The sequence below is a fragment of the Notothenia coriiceps genome, unplaced genomic scaffold (genome assembly GCF_000735185.1).
Source record: "Notothenia coriiceps isolate Sejong01 unplaced genomic scaffold, NC01 NC01_scaffold00004483, whole genome shotgun sequence".
In the NCBI taxonomy this organism is placed as follows: Eukaryota; Metazoa; Chordata; class Actinopteri; order Perciformes; family Nototheniidae; genus Notothenia; species Notothenia coriiceps.
In genome coordinates this window covers 47,270-63,751 of record NW_011337184.1, presented here as the reverse complement: position 1 = coordinate 63,751, position 16,482 = coordinate 47,270, and the positions used below count along the sequence as shown (strand labels likewise).

Below are 16,482 nucleotides of genomic sequence, written 5' to 3'. Positions count from 1 at the left end.
GTTACGTTAACGTTACGTACGTACGTACTATACTAGTGCGTCCAGCCACGTAGAGTGTGTGTGTGTGTGTGTGTGTGTGTGTGTGTGTGTGTGTGTGTGTGTGTGTGTGTGTGTGTGTGTGTGTGTGTGTGTGTGTGTGTGTGTGTGTGTGTGTGTGTGTGTGTGTGTGTGTGTGTGTGTGTGTGTGTGTGTGTCGCATCTACATGTGCCAGAAACAAGTTGTAGCAAATCAATACTGTCCGACAATGGATTTGATTTGAGGTGAGGGTTCTGTTAGATATCTGTCTAGACTGTTTCAAAACACACACACTTACACATTTCGACACACTCAGACATGCATTTTGCTATACAAACACAAAAGAAGATGTTGGGCAGTCACCCAGTGTGAACCACATTGAGCTTCTTCCGCAGCTAAAATATTCGTACCATTTTATATTAACCTTTTTTGGAGTTTTTAGGTTGCAAAAACCAACAAAGAGATTGAACGTGGTTAAACCCTCCTTAGGGGTGCTTGTAAAAAAGGATGCCTTTAACCAATACAAAGATTATTAAAAAAAGAGAGAGTTATGGCCCGTTAAGTACAACAGGCCATACCTTGACCGGAACCAATGCTAGCTTTCTGTCATACCCAAAAACAAGTGAATATTTGTGAGGGTCTTCTAAATACAGTATGTTCTGGTATGCTTTCAGTGCCAGGGAAACCGTTGCAACCCTGGAAACATTTGTACTTTGGCCGTAATAATAATCTCTACAAAAACAATAGATTTCATTGCAAATGAACAAATGTGTTGCCTGCATTCAAACCTGACATGGATGTTAAAGATGAGGGTTGGACAGGGTCAGGGTAGGTAGGTCATGAGGCATCAATTGGTCGGCCAGTTTTTTAAATGGTTCTAAAATACGGTGGTGATCGCAGAACTACACTCAGCTTTTGCTTCAGCTGCTGTAGTTTACCACAGATATTGTCGTTTCTGAACGGTTCATTTCTGTGTCTTCAGGCTTCATCAACGGCTGATGGTAAAATTCATTATGAAGAGGAAGGGTATATACAGTAAATTGGCCGAGGTGCAGTTGAAACAGGTGGGTTTTCAGTCTACAATGGTCAAGATTTACTGATATCAATGGTGTTTTTGTTGAAAGGTACCTGGGTCCAAGTCGCAGTGAGGAAGTAGTGAGCAGATCGGTCCATGCTGAGCAAAGTGTGCGTTCTAGAGTGTATAGCCTAACCATGTGTAAAAATGGGCCTGATCCGCTCAAAGCATGGTAGGTACCAGTGTCTTGAAGCAGATTTGGGAAGCCAATGGTTACCAGTAAAGGCAGTGGAGGAGCTGTGTACTATGGGATAACTTATAGTGGTTGAAGACCTGTTGGGCTGTTGAATTCTGGATGAGCTGTAGAGTTTGGATGTCACAGGAGGGTAAACCAGCCAGTGGGGAGTTTCAGTAGACATGAGAAGAGCCTAGACCAGAACATCGTCTTCTAGGTCAGAAGGGGACGTACCCTCTTGATGTTGTTGAGCAGGGACCACCAACTACCTTTTTCCAAGGGCCAAAATGTATCCAATAGACACTTTCGCGGGCCAGCGATTTTTATATATAGTTGTTGACCGGGGGGGAGGGGGGGGCTAGTGGAGCACGCTCATGTACATGAGCGCATAAAGCAGACTCTTCACGCTAACGAAGGATCACTTCTTCATCAGGGCAGGGAAGGCTTCGCAGTACGCAGTGTACTGTCCCGTAGCTGCTGCCTCTCTGTTGGACTCCGGTACTGCACATTACTCAGGAGACGTTGTAAACAAATTTGTGGGGGGCGAACGCACTAGGCACTCCGCCAACGCCACAGTCACCCCCGCCGTCCGGGCCGGATGAGAATGTCTGGCGGGCTGGATGTTGATGGTCACTGTTGTAGAGAGTGTACCCGCAGGAGCAGATCGTTGCAGAGATGTTGGCAGTGAAGGACAGTTGGTTAGCACTTGGGCAGGTTTTGCCTTTGAGATTGCTTGATATAAACTGAGAAACATTTTGGCGACAGTGTCCAAAAGCAGAGGTCCTGGCTGTGGGGCTCGGATGGAGTCTCAGTGAGGGCAGAGTTTTGACCATGGCGCCAATTATTTTGTAAGTTTTGTTCCATTTTCCATGTCATATGTTGCGGAACTCGCATGAGTCCATGGAAACGCAGGCATCCAAGCTTTTTATCATTGGGAAATCGGGTTGTTTTAAATTACAACTTACATCAAGCATGCTGCTGACACAATTCTCTTAATGGTTGCTCATTGGTTCACTAACATTGGCAAATTGGCAAGCATACTTGAAGAAAAGGCATAGAAAACTAAAACGCTGAAACACAATTTCTTTAACATGGAGAGAAACACTTGTGGAGAGCATTTAGAGCTGGGGGAGGTGAGAAGATGGAGCATTTAACCTGGACTATGGAACATACAGAGATGGGCTCACACAGGATGGGTAAATGTCGGCATTTACCTCTGTTGGGGGGCAGTGAAAGCATGAGCAATGATCCCATGATGGGTGTGTGTTTGAAATTGCAAGCCTGTGTCTCTGCGTATGCAAGCTCCTACCAATGTGTTCATGGGGTATGAATTTGTTTGCTGATATGCATTTACTTATGTTTATACGCACACACACACACACGCACATCATTTGGCCATGTGTGTTTGCATGCGCGCAGAGGTGGGGGTTAAGCTGGTGCCGAGGCCCCTATAATGAGTAAGCATTGGCTGGCCAGGGCTAAGATAAATGGTGGGGGCCTGCCACTAGTGCAGCAGTCAGCAGGATGCACCAGGGCCGCAGGCTTGTTTGTGTCAAATGGAGCTCGCAAAATATCAAAGGCCAGCCATCCAGAAGACGCAAGCGTCTGACAAATTTTAAATTAACCATAAAGAGAGAAGGGGGTGGAGGAGCGGGGAGGTTACAGGGTGAGAGAGGAGGGGGTAGGAGTAAGAAGAGAAGGAAGACCGGGAGGTGGACGGAGACATAGAAAAATAAATGTTGGAAGATGGGAAAAAGAAGAAAGAAAAGGGATGGGTTGTAAAACAGTGTGAGAGGATGGATTAAGGGAGAAGAAAAAACTAAATTATGCAATCTTTTGTCGCCCAGCGATATTCTTCCTCCCCCCTCTCCCCTCAACGTTCTTTTCTTGCCTTGGTAATCGCCAGCGCCATTATTGTCATTAGCCGGTGAGGCTGTTATTATTCCAATTGCATACTTACAACAATTGCTCTGTTGAAGAAACAAACAAAAACACACAAATAGAGAGTGAACCATTCCCAACCATGCTGTGAATTTGGTTGGGTGTTCATGTTAGGAGGGTCAGAAATGTTTTAGAAGGCATTTATACATATCGATATACAGTATGTATTACGCACACTGAAGTCTTCTGATACTAGTACCACAAAAGGTTAGTATATTTGGTTATGGACACATAGGTTCAATGTTCTTTATTTTGTCATACGAACATAGCTACAGTGTAGGCTCATCTGGTAAACAATCTATTCATTTACGCTTGAATACAAGATGGTGCAGTGCTAGATGGAAGTGGTGATATTGTCCTGTTCAAGCAGGGAGTTTGTTGGCTATAGTCCGTGGCTTAGGAGCCAAAAAGGGCAGCCTTTATACTGTATGTGTGGGTCAGTCAACCGTATTCAGGACTCAAGCATAGAGCATAATAAAACAAACACTCATGACCCTCAAGAATACATACCCAAAATAAAATATGAGCAAAAAAGGGGTTCAACTTATGATTTGCATGAATTAGGAAATGTATTTGTTGTTGTTTTCACCATGTTGTCACTTTCTTAAAGACACTGAAATTCTGCATATTGTAATTCAGTCTACCCCTTGTACAATAGCATTGAACACACTTTACATTTTATGTTTGTAGGAATGCCCTTCTTGATGACCTTTAGCTTGTCCCTAGATACGCTGGATGCACATGTTTTCAAAAAATCAAAATAAATATTTTGTAGTGTTTGCAGTCCCTCTGTCCAGCTATGGCCTTGTACAACATTCCCCATCTAAAAGAAAAGTATTAGATGAACTCGGTCTTTGCTAAGTGTCTTTACAACTCAATAAAAAGGTTCAAACAACAGTCAAAGACATTGAACAGTCGTCTTCCACTGTTGTTTGTTTTCTTTGACGGATTCAATGCGTCTTAATGTTAAACTATTTATATAATTTATTTGATGTTCTCACTACAGTACTTCTTTTTTGGCCATACAGGAAGAAGAATGAGCTGAAAATATTACAGTAACATACTTTGACTTTAGAAAATCGTATGTATTACAGTGCTAAACGTAAAGTTGTATCCAATAATTCCTTGTTACAAATCATTATTTGGTATTTTGTTCAAAAATTTAAAGAGCCAAAATATTAAGTTATTCTTAAATTGTCAGTAAAAAAAATCTGAAAAAATCTTTCAAATTCCTGTTTTTAATATAAATTGACTCAGAATAGCTGACACACAACAGCAAGGCTGCACTTCAGCCTATGTTGGTGTCTTCACACACTTCATTCCCAGTGTTTCCCCCCCCCCCTTCCCTCTGTTGTCTAAATGAGACTGGGCCCGCCGAGTAAAATAGTTTTCTTTTACTAATGTCAATTTATGGCCTAGCAAGAGCTCCCTCTAATCTTTTCCTACTCATTACACACAATTTCCAGGGCGTTCAGCCAGGGTGCTGATTGGTTCCTTGCAGTGTGTGCAGCGAGGGGTGCAGTTATTGTTTATTATTTATTTGTTTATTTATTTACACTGATGCCCCTTCGCTCCCCCTGCACCCTTCTCTTTGCCTGTTTCTTCACCACCCACATTTCACATCCACAGTCCCTAGTCTGCATTTTCTATGAATAATCAAATTGGCTCCAAAGCATGTGGCTCCGCTTCCCTGCATCTGTTTTTCCAGGAAAGTCTGACCGTTTTCTGAAGGACAAGTCTCATACTAATGGTAACACTTTGTATTCAGCCCCTATTTAGCATGAACAATATTTGTATTAAAATTCAACCCATGTTTTAAAACATACTATCATTTAGCTTTAAACATAAATAATCACATTTCTGTACGTTTTTTAAATATACACCTGGTCCTGCACCAATGCATCATTTCTTTATTACACTTTTTTCTCATAAGTTTGCATTAGTTAGGAGTTAAACCTAATACAAATAAGAACCTCATTTTCATAATTATTTCATTTATGAACTATGTTGAGTCACTGTACAAGAATAATACTTGTTAAAAAAAAAAGAAATTAAATAAAAAGATATATTTAATGTTTGAATGATCTAACAAACTTTTAGCAAAAGTTTTGGCAAATCTATTTCATGGCAAATAAATAAGGGGCATGCAACAGCGTTGACACCCCAAACATCACGTACTGGCAGTCTATTCCCCTCAAAGAAAAGGCACCCTGCTCCTCCAGTTGGGTACTTTGAGGGTCAAAATGTTCCTAAAGTGACATTGTTCAAACAGGAAAAATTGTCAGTTTGATTTGGCTTTTAATCTTTGTGAGAAGGTCAGTCAGTTATGAAAAACATGACCAATACTGAGAACAAACTACTGTATGTAACACTCTCCAATAATATAATAAATAAAACACATAAAAACCCAACTTCTTCCAATAATACCAGCACGGATGTTTATCATGAATTGCATGGCAGTGAAAAGGCAAAGAAAGCGGACAAACTAGTACAAGCTTGCATTGACTGGAGACCACTGGACATCAGCAAGCATCATCTCTACCTCTGTGTAACGGCACACCTAATGCATGACAAATGTGTCTGCACTTTTTTGCCTTTGCTTTAGGTGTGGTGAAAACAGACGGCCTTTTTCTGAAGCATGCACCAGTTTCCTGAAGCATGCACAGGAGTGAGGGATAGCAGACAGGGTCTACTGTTTACTGTAGGAACAAAGATTACTGCAATATGATGGCGGCAGAGGTAATACTACCATACAAGCAATATGCCCTGTGTAGCGCATATACAGAGGGGATCACACAGCTCTGTGACAGCTGGTCTGTTTGCCGGAGTTCATGAAAATGATGTTAAAATAAAGTCAAAACCATCTAATTCCTCTAATAAGTTTGTCATGAATGTCCTTATGACAACACTACATGCTGATTAATTGTAAGCCCCGCCCCAAAAAAGACAATTATATATATATCCTGTATTATTGTTATTGTCTGTTTTATATAATTTATTACCTGATTAATGTTGGACGGATTCATACCTACTGAGATTAAAAGATGTGTCAATATCAAGTGAATTAAAGTATTTGAGGTCTTGAGAAAATATCTTATATTAACCTTAATATCCACCTGCAGATATCCCATAAGGACGAAACTGAGTAGGAACCACTGAACAGAGTCAAACACACACACACACACACACACACACACACACACACACACACACACACACACACACACACACACACACACACACACCTCTACATCAGTCCCAATACCCAGAACACGGATGCCCAGCGGTCCATGACTATCATTGAACAGGACAAACAAAATTAATTAAAGTGCCATCATAACTGACACCTTGCTGTCACCTGGTGCAGAGAGCTAGAAAAGAATGTGGACTGTCATGTGGACTGCCTGGCAGCAAATTGCCTCATCAAATATGCATGTATGTAATCATGCTCGCAGCACAGAAACACTGTACATTATTCATTCTTATTCTGAATTAAAAAGTTATCTGGCTGTGTACACTGATAGATAATGAGGCGAGGAGTTTTCTGATTTTCACTTAAACTGCCTACCATTCATTTATCGGAGATGGTGATAGTGAGAGTATCGATTACAATTCAAATCTGATACTGGAGATTTACAGATCAGATTACAGAGAGCACACACACATGGCTGGACTCCTCTAATGGGAAGGCTTCATGATGCTCCCATGGTACCAAATAATAATCCCTTAATCCACTGTTCATTACCCTCAACATAGCCTTTGTCTGTCCCCCACTGGTCCATGTAAGTCATTCTATATCATATCTCCATTTCCAATCACATTGCACAACTACCCAGCAGCAGTCATCATCGTCTCCCAGTGCCCACACGCTCTCTAAATGGACAGGAGAAAAAAGGGATGGACAGAAGGGGAAGAGGAAGGGACAGTGGAGGCAGAATGACAATCTGACTTTATATTGGCGCAAAGATTACAACTGCTGAAGGCTGAGGTGCAAAGAGTTGTGGGTAATTGTCGTGTTTTTCATTAGCGGTTAGATGAGGATCTGGAGATGAGGAAGGAAATGGCCTCATCATCATTGCTTTCTCTCTCTGTGTGTGTGTGTGTGTGTGTGTGTGTGTGTGTGTGTGTGTGTGTGTGTGTGTGTGTGTGTGTGTGTGTGTGTGTGTGTGTGTGTGTGTGCCTTTGCAGATCACACCCTTGATCACAAATGTCCCTGCTCACTGCAAAGGGAACAAATTGTTCCCTCTTTCTCTGTGCCCCACCATGTTCAACCATTATCTCTGGATATTGAAAGAAACAAGCCATCCTAAATGAGGAGCAGAAAGATTGAAGGAAAAAATGAGAAAGAGGAGAATGAAGAAATAACTGGCGGTTGGGGTGGGGGTTTGGTGGAGGGGGTGCCTTTAGGGGTTTAGAGGCTATGAGGCCAAAAATAAGACTGGAGATGAGGAAAGGAAATGAAAAGAAATGTGTGCCAAAATTGTGATGAGACGCCACAATCGCACAGGCTGGGATGAGAAGGGAAAATTAGAGCAGAGGAGAATTGAAAAGAGACACCGATAGGAAGAGAAAGACACAGAGAGACACGGAGAGGATGGGGGGGGTAATGAGTGAGGCATTGAAAGACATACAGAAAAAACTATATAAGATTTTCCCCGTAACGCTCTTGTGATCAAACCAAAGATGTTTGTATTACAGTAATGTCAGAGAACTATGTTGTCTCATATGAGGTCTCATCATATTGTAGTTTGATATGTCTCCCACGCAAATGAGTAATAGTGAACCAGCAATTACATTTTCATCTACATACATATATTTTTTTCCCTGTTGAAAAGCAAGAACAAACTTTCTAGGAAGTTCTAAAAATCGCCCCGCCGATGATGTGCACGTGGCCTTGTTGTGATATTGTAATGGTTTATCCATCCACCAGGTTGAGCAGTTAGCAAATCTGACTTGCTATTATATTTGCTCTGAGGAAATGTGCTTCCCTAAAACTTTCAATGATTATAAACATATCATAATGAACAGGCAAGGAATTTTATACTAAAACACTGTTACAGCTTGATATTTTTATGCATTAAAAAGCAACACGGCTAATGAGACACACCTCAAGTTATTATCTGATAATATTTCCTTTTCTGTCTTTTAAAGCTATAATAATGCGTTATTCAACAGAGTTCCATAAAAAAAGCTATATGATTGGGAAATGCTTTTTTCAGAAGTTACAAGGTGAGACAATACCAACATATAAAAGACAAGACCACAAAACCTAATAAACCCACAAAACAAAAAATGACTTTGAGACAAAAAACCCAACAGTGTTTTTAAAACAATTAAATAAATGATACGTTTGACGGATTACGGTTGCCAAATCTGGCAGCCATTACTAGCTCTGCCAGATTTAGAAAACCTTAACGCTAACCCCAACACTTTAATATTTCACCTGATTTAGAAGCCCCCCTGGCATTTTATACACCATGAATCCAGAGTAAAATGTTGGCGTAAACTACAGGGGAATAACTAACACCAGTGTTATTTTGGTGGGATTATGACCATCATGACCAAAATCACAGAGGGGGTGCCAAATCCAGCAGCCATAACACCAACTCTGCCAGATTTGGAAGCACTCCTTTAATTTTCATCTGATAGGCTCAGAGTAAATTGCTTTTGTTTGCTTAAACTAGAGAGGAATAACTAATGCTGGAGTGAATTCTGTGAGATTAGGACAATCATTGCCAAAGATGCAGAAGGGGTGTCAAATATGGCAGTCATAATGCTAGCTCTTCCAGATTTTTAAAGCCCCCTTTAAATAAAAGTACAAAGTATAAGCATCAGAAATGTATGAAAATGCATTTATTATTCAATCATAATTAATAATGAATTCATGTTTCACTTTCATTAAAGGTCCCATGGCCATTTCTACTGATCATAATTCCATTGTTGAGGTCTACTAGAATATATTTATATTGTGCAATTTTCGAAACTCACATTGGTTTCTCATACAGCATCTCTGTATAGTATGTCGGGATGGGTATTGTTAGGATTTTATCGATACCGATACCGGTACTGCTTATCGGTATCGGTATTTTTTGATACTCTTATCGATACTTTTCAATCATTTGGTGCTCAAAATGATAGACATGAATACAAGATGTGAAGATNACGCATTTCTTATGCTACGTTCACACCGGACGCGATGCGACGTTTGGCAGCGGCGCGATTACATGTAAAGTCAATGCAGAGACACGATCAGACGCGAATTTGCTCCGACGGCGCGCATGAAGCGGTGGAAATTCGCGTCTGATCGTGTCTCTGCATTGACTTTACATGTAATCGCGCCGCTGCCAAACGTCGCATCGCGTCCGGTGTGAACGTAGCATAAGAAATGCGTTATTTAGATATGCTTTGTTTTTTTATTGAAAGCTGACATTTCTATAAAAAAAACGCGATTTTAATCAGGAAATGTATTCAATGAACTTTGTATTTTCTGCCAGAAGTGGTTCAAACTCAGCACAATCTTTTTAAATTGTGGATTTGGGCTTGAAAATGCTTGTTTTGCTAGTTATTGCAAGGGTAAAAGTCACCTGTAAGCAAACACATTTGTTTTGCTTGTGTAGTAGGTGTTAAGATGAAGTTGAAAGCAAAATAAAGTCCTTGATTTAATGTGATGCAGACAGAAAGAAGACAATAGATGTTTATACAGCAGGAAGCTCCTATTTTGACTCCAATTTCTACTTTTTATTTCCTCTCGTTCAGCCCCAGGCGGGTCTCTCTCCGACGACATGACCCGTACTGAGTTCTGCCTGTTCACGGCACAAGAAGACCTGGAGACCATGCAGGCATATGCTCAGGTAAAAGGCACACCAATGACTGTTTTTAACTGTTTACAAGTGATTTATTAATATCATCCTCCATTGATCTGCAAATGACATTTGATATCATGCAATTGTTTAAGCGCTGCGTGAACTTTTTGGCTTTTTTCCACCTCAAACAGGTTTTTAACAAACTGATCCGGCGTTACAAGTACCTGGAGAAGGGTTTCGAAGAGGAGATCAAGAAGGTGAGAAATGTTTCTGAGATTGGCCTTTTGTAATCTTAGTGTGCAGTAGGTTCAAGTACAGTGTTCATTTTGTATTAAGAGAACTGTTTATGTCTAGATGTAAAGCCATTTCTGTTGTCTTATTTATGTAAGAAAACAAGCATCGACACGCTTTCACACAGATTGTTCTCCAGGTGCAAAACAATCAAATACAAAAGCCACACATGCAGGCTTGTAAACGGCATGAATTGGCCTGCAGTCGTTACAGAAGGCAACAGGACAAACCTGTATTTGTTTTTGCTTTGTGTCCTCTACAGTTGCTGCTGTTTCTTAAAGGGTTCACTGAGTCTGAGCGCAACAAACTGGCCATGCTGACCGGCATCCTGCTGGCCAAAGGAAACATATCAGCCTCCATCCTTAACAGCCTCTACAACGAGAACATCGTCAAAGAAGGTGAGCAGAAATACTCCAGAAATGAGTGAGAAAGAGGGTTTTGTTCAAGAGCTTTTAATGTTTCTTCAAACGTTCATGCTAATAACGCCCCATTGAATAATACTGGCTTTTCAGTCAGCTTTGTATAACAGAAACCACTCTCGTCTTTTTTTAGGAGTATCTGCAGCCTTCGCCGTTAAGCTGTTCAAGTCATGGATTTACGAAAAGGACATCAACTCTGTGGCCGGCTCTCTCCGCAAAGTGGGCATGGACAACAGGCTGATGGTAAATCAACTGTTTAATCAAAGATGGCTGGAAAACCATCTCTCTATTAAGTGTCAAGTCCAATTTTTTGTGTGTGCATCAACTCTAACCTAAACCATCCCCTCCCCTCAGGAACTCTTTCCTGCCAACAAACGGAGCTGTGAGCATTTTTCTAAGTACTTCACCGACGCCGGGCTGACGGAGCTTGCTGACTTCGCCCGTAACCAGGAATCCATCGGTGCCCGCAAGGAGCTGCAGAAGGAGCTCCAGGAGCAGATTGCCCGCGGAGACCCTCAGAAGGAGGTGAATAGTCATTATTGTTAAAGTGAACAACTTTCTCATTAGTCTGAGACTGAATTTAAAGCGATTTAAGAGGGTGACAAACCTGCAAATATTGCAAAATAACCCCAATCTCTGCAGTAAAAAGCTGTGGTGTAATTCTGGTAATTGTCATAATCGTTCTTCTTTTTGTAGCAGCTTTGACTGGTCTCATCATTGTCACTTTTTCCATGTTTCATGCTTTGTGACTGATGCATTAGCAGTAACTGAACATCACTGTTACGCCCCATCTTCAAAATGGCCCTATGGGGATAACAACATTCCACCTCTGACCCAGATAGAACCCATAGGATGTGAAATGTTCAACTACACATCCTAGATGGCAGAGGCCTCTCTCTTCTGCTGCACTGGAGCTTTGATGGACTTCCTTCACCAGGTGCACCTCGTCTGAACCTCGTTACAGCAATGAAACACACCTGGGTAGAGGAACCAAAGGGAAAAAGAAACGGGGAATACATACAGCCGTAACACCCCCACCCTTAAAACAATGGCCGTTTCTCAATGTTGAGTAAAGCTGCTGCAGAGCCACTATTTCAAGTATACTACGTCATCGAGTGGCTCCGAAGGACTGTTTAAATGCCCAGCATTCGGCGCCACTCGATGACGTAGTATACTTGAAATAGTGGCTCTGCAGCAGCTTTACTCGACATTGAGAAACGGCCACTGAATACATAGAAAACTAACAAAGGTGGTGCCACCATGAGTCATGGAGTTCATAACAAATGAGCTGTGTTATAAGAGTCCTTCATTTGGAAACTAAACAACATACTAAATATTCAATAATTATCTCTAAACCTTGTGGAAACGATCCTTTATTTTCCGCCTGCGGTTGTGTTGTTTCATGACTGATTTTCTCTCGCCGTGTGTTCAGATTATCGTCTTCGCCAGAGAGGAGATGAATAGGTCCAACCTGTCGGAGCAGGCCATGATCAACATCATCTGGACCAGCGTGATGAGCTGCGTGGAGTGGAACAAGAAGGAGGAGCTGGTGACAGAACAAGCCATCAAACAATTGAAGGTATGCAAACCTTCAATTGTTCAAATGCATGTACTGGAAACAGTTAAAAATGCATTGAATACAGTTTATAAATACAACACTAATATGATGTCATGCGTTGGGCAATAAGTTGTAAACCTTGCCACAGTGACTGCAAGTTCCTGCAAGTCTAAAAATGTTATTCAGTGCTGTGAAACAAAGTTGTCTTATGCTGTGTGCATCTATTGACATTGGATTTTATTTGAATGTGCATAAAATGCCTATTTAGTTTGACCTAAGAGTTGGTATGTTTTTAATTTGGGTTGGCATATTTATGCAGGGTTCTCATTGGTTCTGTAAATACTTGAAACAGGAAACTTTGATCATGTTTTCCTTGAATTTGTCACCCTTCTGTAGCTGCTGTCTGAAAGAAAAATAATCAAGAAAATTCAGCAACCATCATACTGTATGTAAAGTGTATATACATGCTATGAAACACTGCTGTGAGGTGAAGGGAAAGCTTAAAGGCACCTTGAATTGGCTCTAAACAGTAGGAAATGGGCTGTTTTGCCCTGAAGTGGTGTATCTCAGCGCTGAGAAACTGAAATTACAAAAAGTGTCATTTGTACTGTTGATGGAAGGTGTTAAAGCTCGAGACAGAACAAACTGAAGTAAATCTGCAGCAGTGTGAACAGCAACCCATTAAGCTTCATCCTGCTGTAAATCAGTACGCTTTAATGCACCGACACGCTTTTAAAAACACACATAACTCCTGAGAGTGCTCGAGGAGTGCATGTCCACCTCCGCCCCAGAAAGCAAAGCTGTTCTTACTTTCTGACCTTGCTTCATGTTCCTGCAGCAATACAGCCTGCTGCTGAAATCCTTCACCTCCCAGGGTCTGTCTGAGATCAGCCTGCTGCTGAAGATCCAGGAGTACTGCTACGACAACATCCACTTCATGAAGGCCTTCCAGAAGATCGTGGTGCTCCTCTACAAAGGTCACTGTCACCTCCAATAACTCACATTTATTTTAGGGTGTTTAATGAAAGTGTTCACTTCTTCAGGTCATTGTTTTACATTTTAATTGACCGTAAAAGGGTTTCTGATGATCGAAATGGGACTTTGTGCGTTTTGTGGCGTTCCCTTTCTTGTAGTGTTAGATAAGTTTTAAACATAACGTTATCATATTTGTTTATTTTTACCAAAAGCCTCTCGCATTGATGTCATAATGCTCTAGGTATCAGAGAAATTCTGCGTAGTATTAGTCCTAAATTGCATTCAGAGTTGCATTTACGGTGGCTTGCGGCGCAGTGGGTTGTGCGTATGTGTTAGGATCAGGGGAGCACAGGTTCAAACCCCACTGCAGTCAGCATGTCGTTGTGTGCCTGAGACACTTCACCCCAAAGTGCTCCTGTGGGGATTGCCCACAGTATTGAGTATGTGAGTCGCTTTGGATAAAAGCGTCTAGCAAGTAACATGTCATTTGAATCTGACTTTTCTTAAGCCTTTGTAACCCTGAATTACAAAACACCTTTTCTAAAAAACAAAACACAATTTGCTTAAAAATAAGTCTAAATGTCTTTAAAGTGATCTTTTGCTTTACTTTAAATGTATGTTGAGTGTATTGTTTGCAAGCTCTCAAACTCTCCCCTTCCTCCTCACAGCGGATGTATTGAGTGAAGAGGCCATACTGAAGTGGTACACCGATGCCCACGTTGCCAAGGGGAAGAGCGTCTTCCTCGAGCAGATGAAGAAATTCGTCGAGTGGCTGAAAAATGCTGAGGAAGGTAAATAAAAACGCACACACACCCTCATTCAGCCTGAGGCAAAGTTTGCCGAGGATGAAAATCAGTGTTTAAGAGTCCTCTTTGAACCCATAGGAATCCTGAAAGTGAGCAGAATATTTCCTCTTTTGAATGTTTTCAAATATTTCATCTACTAATCCAGTATTTCCTCTCTGCAGAGTCTGAGTCGGACGAAGAGGAGACGGACTAACTCCTCCACCGCCAGATGAGCTTCTTCGCGTTTTACTTTTTTTTATAAGTAGCAGCAGGAGCCGAAGAATATAGTTTTTCCTCCTCTCTTCTACCTCCTGTTACTATTTTAACCCTAAAACACACACACACCCTTTCACCTCCAAACAGAATTATGTAAAGATTATTCAAACTAAACCTGAAAAAGGGCTCAGTCCTTTAACACGTAGCGGCTCACGGTGGAAGCGGTAAAACGATGAATATTTCCCAGATTTTCTCTGTTTTATTAACGTACCTCCTTTAATTAGGATACAAAACATTCCATGTGATCGATCTCCGCTGCTCGTGTGAATCAGAAAAACGTGAGTTATCGATATTCAAGGCGGACAAAAACTAATTTTACCAACGTTTATTATTTTTATTTTTATAATCCCCTCCCATGTTTCGGCTCCTCTCTCGACTTTTGGGAACCCCTGTACCGCGTGTCCATACGCCCGGAAGCCAACTCATTGCTATTGGTTTCTACTTCCTTTAATCTGACTTTTTTATGAAAATAAAGATTATTGAAATGGTTCCGCTGTCTCCTTTAAGCTTCATCATTTGTTTGTATTTAGACTGGAATACTTTCTATTGAATTGCCTCCACACACACGTCAGGAAACAGCAGAGGACAGTTGATAATATTCTCATTTTTATTTGTGTTGTACAAAAATAAATGTCTCTTCAAGTCAGTATTTGATGTGCAAAGTGCATTCTGGTAGTCATGTGACACATTTGATTGAGAGGTAGGCCTTTGTGTTTGAACACAGCTCTGAGGTAGAGTGCAACCTGTTCATCATGTGTGCTGCAGGGATCCACTTCACTTATATATTTATGTTTTCTCCAGATTAGTGCAACCTGATGCTCTTTGCATGCCATGTGAACACAGAACGTCACAGCTGTGTGTTTTTAAAGTGACTGTGCAACAATGGTAAGTAAACATTTCAAAAATATATATATTTATCGGAACACTTCTCTTGATTTCAGGCCAAAACATGACAGGTACAGAAAATATTAAACATTTTCCATTCATTTGGGGATAATCTTTTTCAGATTAGGAACAAGTCTCATATTTTTTTTTATGAAGGTGGTGATGTGGTAATGTATGTATTTTATAGAGCATGTGATACAAGATGTCAGTGTTGATGCAGTTCCTACCTTCACCACTAGAGTTAAAGTGACCCTGAATAATTGAAATATTTTCTGATGCTCCTTGAAGGCGGTGTTGGCAGAACTGACAGCGGCAGTCGCTGCTCTTTAGTTTCTGCATGTGACTGAAGGCGGAGATTTTTTTTTTTTTTAGGTGTTGGTGTGTGTGGGGGGTTAGTACTATTCGTGGGACCAAAATACCCCCCCTCCGCCAGGTGCAACTTTACACATGGGCTCAGGTTACAACCAAAACACAGATTCAGAGGCACACCAACCAGCGTGAGCAGAAAGTGCTTTTCAGTGTTAATTTGTTTCTCAAGGCTTATCCAAAAATAAATGTATTATTTATATATGTACAAAGTCCTACAGGTGTGTGTAAACAACATCCAGGTGGAGGTGTGTCCGCTTCACACTGACGCCGAGTGTTTCCCTCCATCTCTGAGCTGTGGAGACAAAGAAACGCACATTTTTACCACGAGAACACAGTTAAGTGAAAGCACCATGACATTAATCATAATATTGATCTTGATTTCAGCTGTAAATTCGTTTATTTAATCATTAACTTCACTATATCTTGATTTCTGGTTTTCTGTTATTTATTTATAACTTACTGGTACTAAAATAACTTGTTTAACTAATGCCAGGTAAACAAGATGTAAAATAACACCTCCAACTATCTAAATATCTCTTTAAGAAAAGGAACACTTTAAGACTTAATGAAACAAGTGTGCAAATTGCCAGCAAAAATACCAATAACCTTCGTCAAATACTTATAATAATTTATAATAAAGATAATGAAATAATTGTTGTTTTGATCTAGTGCCTGCAACTTTTTATAACTGCAAGGTGACCAGCCAAAACACTGAACTTCACCCACATGTTTTTAGGCCATAAATTGTCAGATTTGTTCATGTAAAGTACATTTACATTTTGAGTACTTAAAGGTGACCTATCATGCAAAATGCACTTGTGTACGTCTTATATACATGAATATGTGTCCCCGGTGTTCCAGGGAACTCACCAAGTGTCAGAAAACACAACCCTCTCTAATTTCTCCATACCTTA

The 16,482-nt window shown here is 40.8% G+C and overlaps 2 protein-coding genes across 3 annotated transcripts in view; one reads left to right on the top strand and one right to left on the bottom strand.

Moving 5' to 3' along the window:
• Positions 1–14,803, top strand: part of bzw1a (basic leucine zipper and W2 domains 1a) — an 18,673-nt gene extending 3,870 nt beyond the window's left edge. The window contains exons 4-12 of one of the 2 annotated variants that reach the window (XM_010767498.1): positions 9,964–10,058; positions 10,202–10,267; positions 10,564–10,699; positions 10,854–10,963; positions 11,075–11,245; positions 12,153–12,299; positions 13,117–13,255; positions 13,922–14,044; positions 14,221–14,803. In XM_010767498.1, coding sequence (XP_010765800.1) covers positions 9,964–10,058; positions 10,202–10,267; positions 10,564–10,699; positions 10,854–10,963; positions 11,075–11,245; positions 12,153–12,299; positions 13,117–13,255; positions 13,922–14,044; positions 14,221–14,252 — 1,019 coding nt within the window. In that variant the 3' untranslated portion in view covers positions 14,253–14,803. Of the gene's footprint in view, positions 1–9,963; positions 10,059–10,201; positions 10,268–10,563; positions 10,700–10,853; positions 10,964–11,074; positions 11,246–12,152; positions 12,300–12,674; positions 12,724–13,116; positions 13,256–13,921; positions 14,045–14,220 lie in introns of those variants that run through there. The other variant, XM_010767499.1, reaches the window with a different exon arrangement.
• Positions 14,804–14,888: 85 nt separating this feature from the next.
• Positions 14,889–16,482, bottom strand: part of LOC104942297 (basic helix-loop-helix transcription factor scleraxis) — a 4,320-nt gene continuing 2,726 nt past the window's right edge. Inside the window, exon 2 of the mRNA XM_010767497.1 lies at positions 14,889–15,860. Within this exon, the coding sequence (XP_010765799.1) occupies positions 15,825–15,860 (36 nt within the window). The 3' untranslated portion in view covers positions 14,889–15,824. The remainder of the gene's footprint in view (positions 15,861–16,482) is intronic.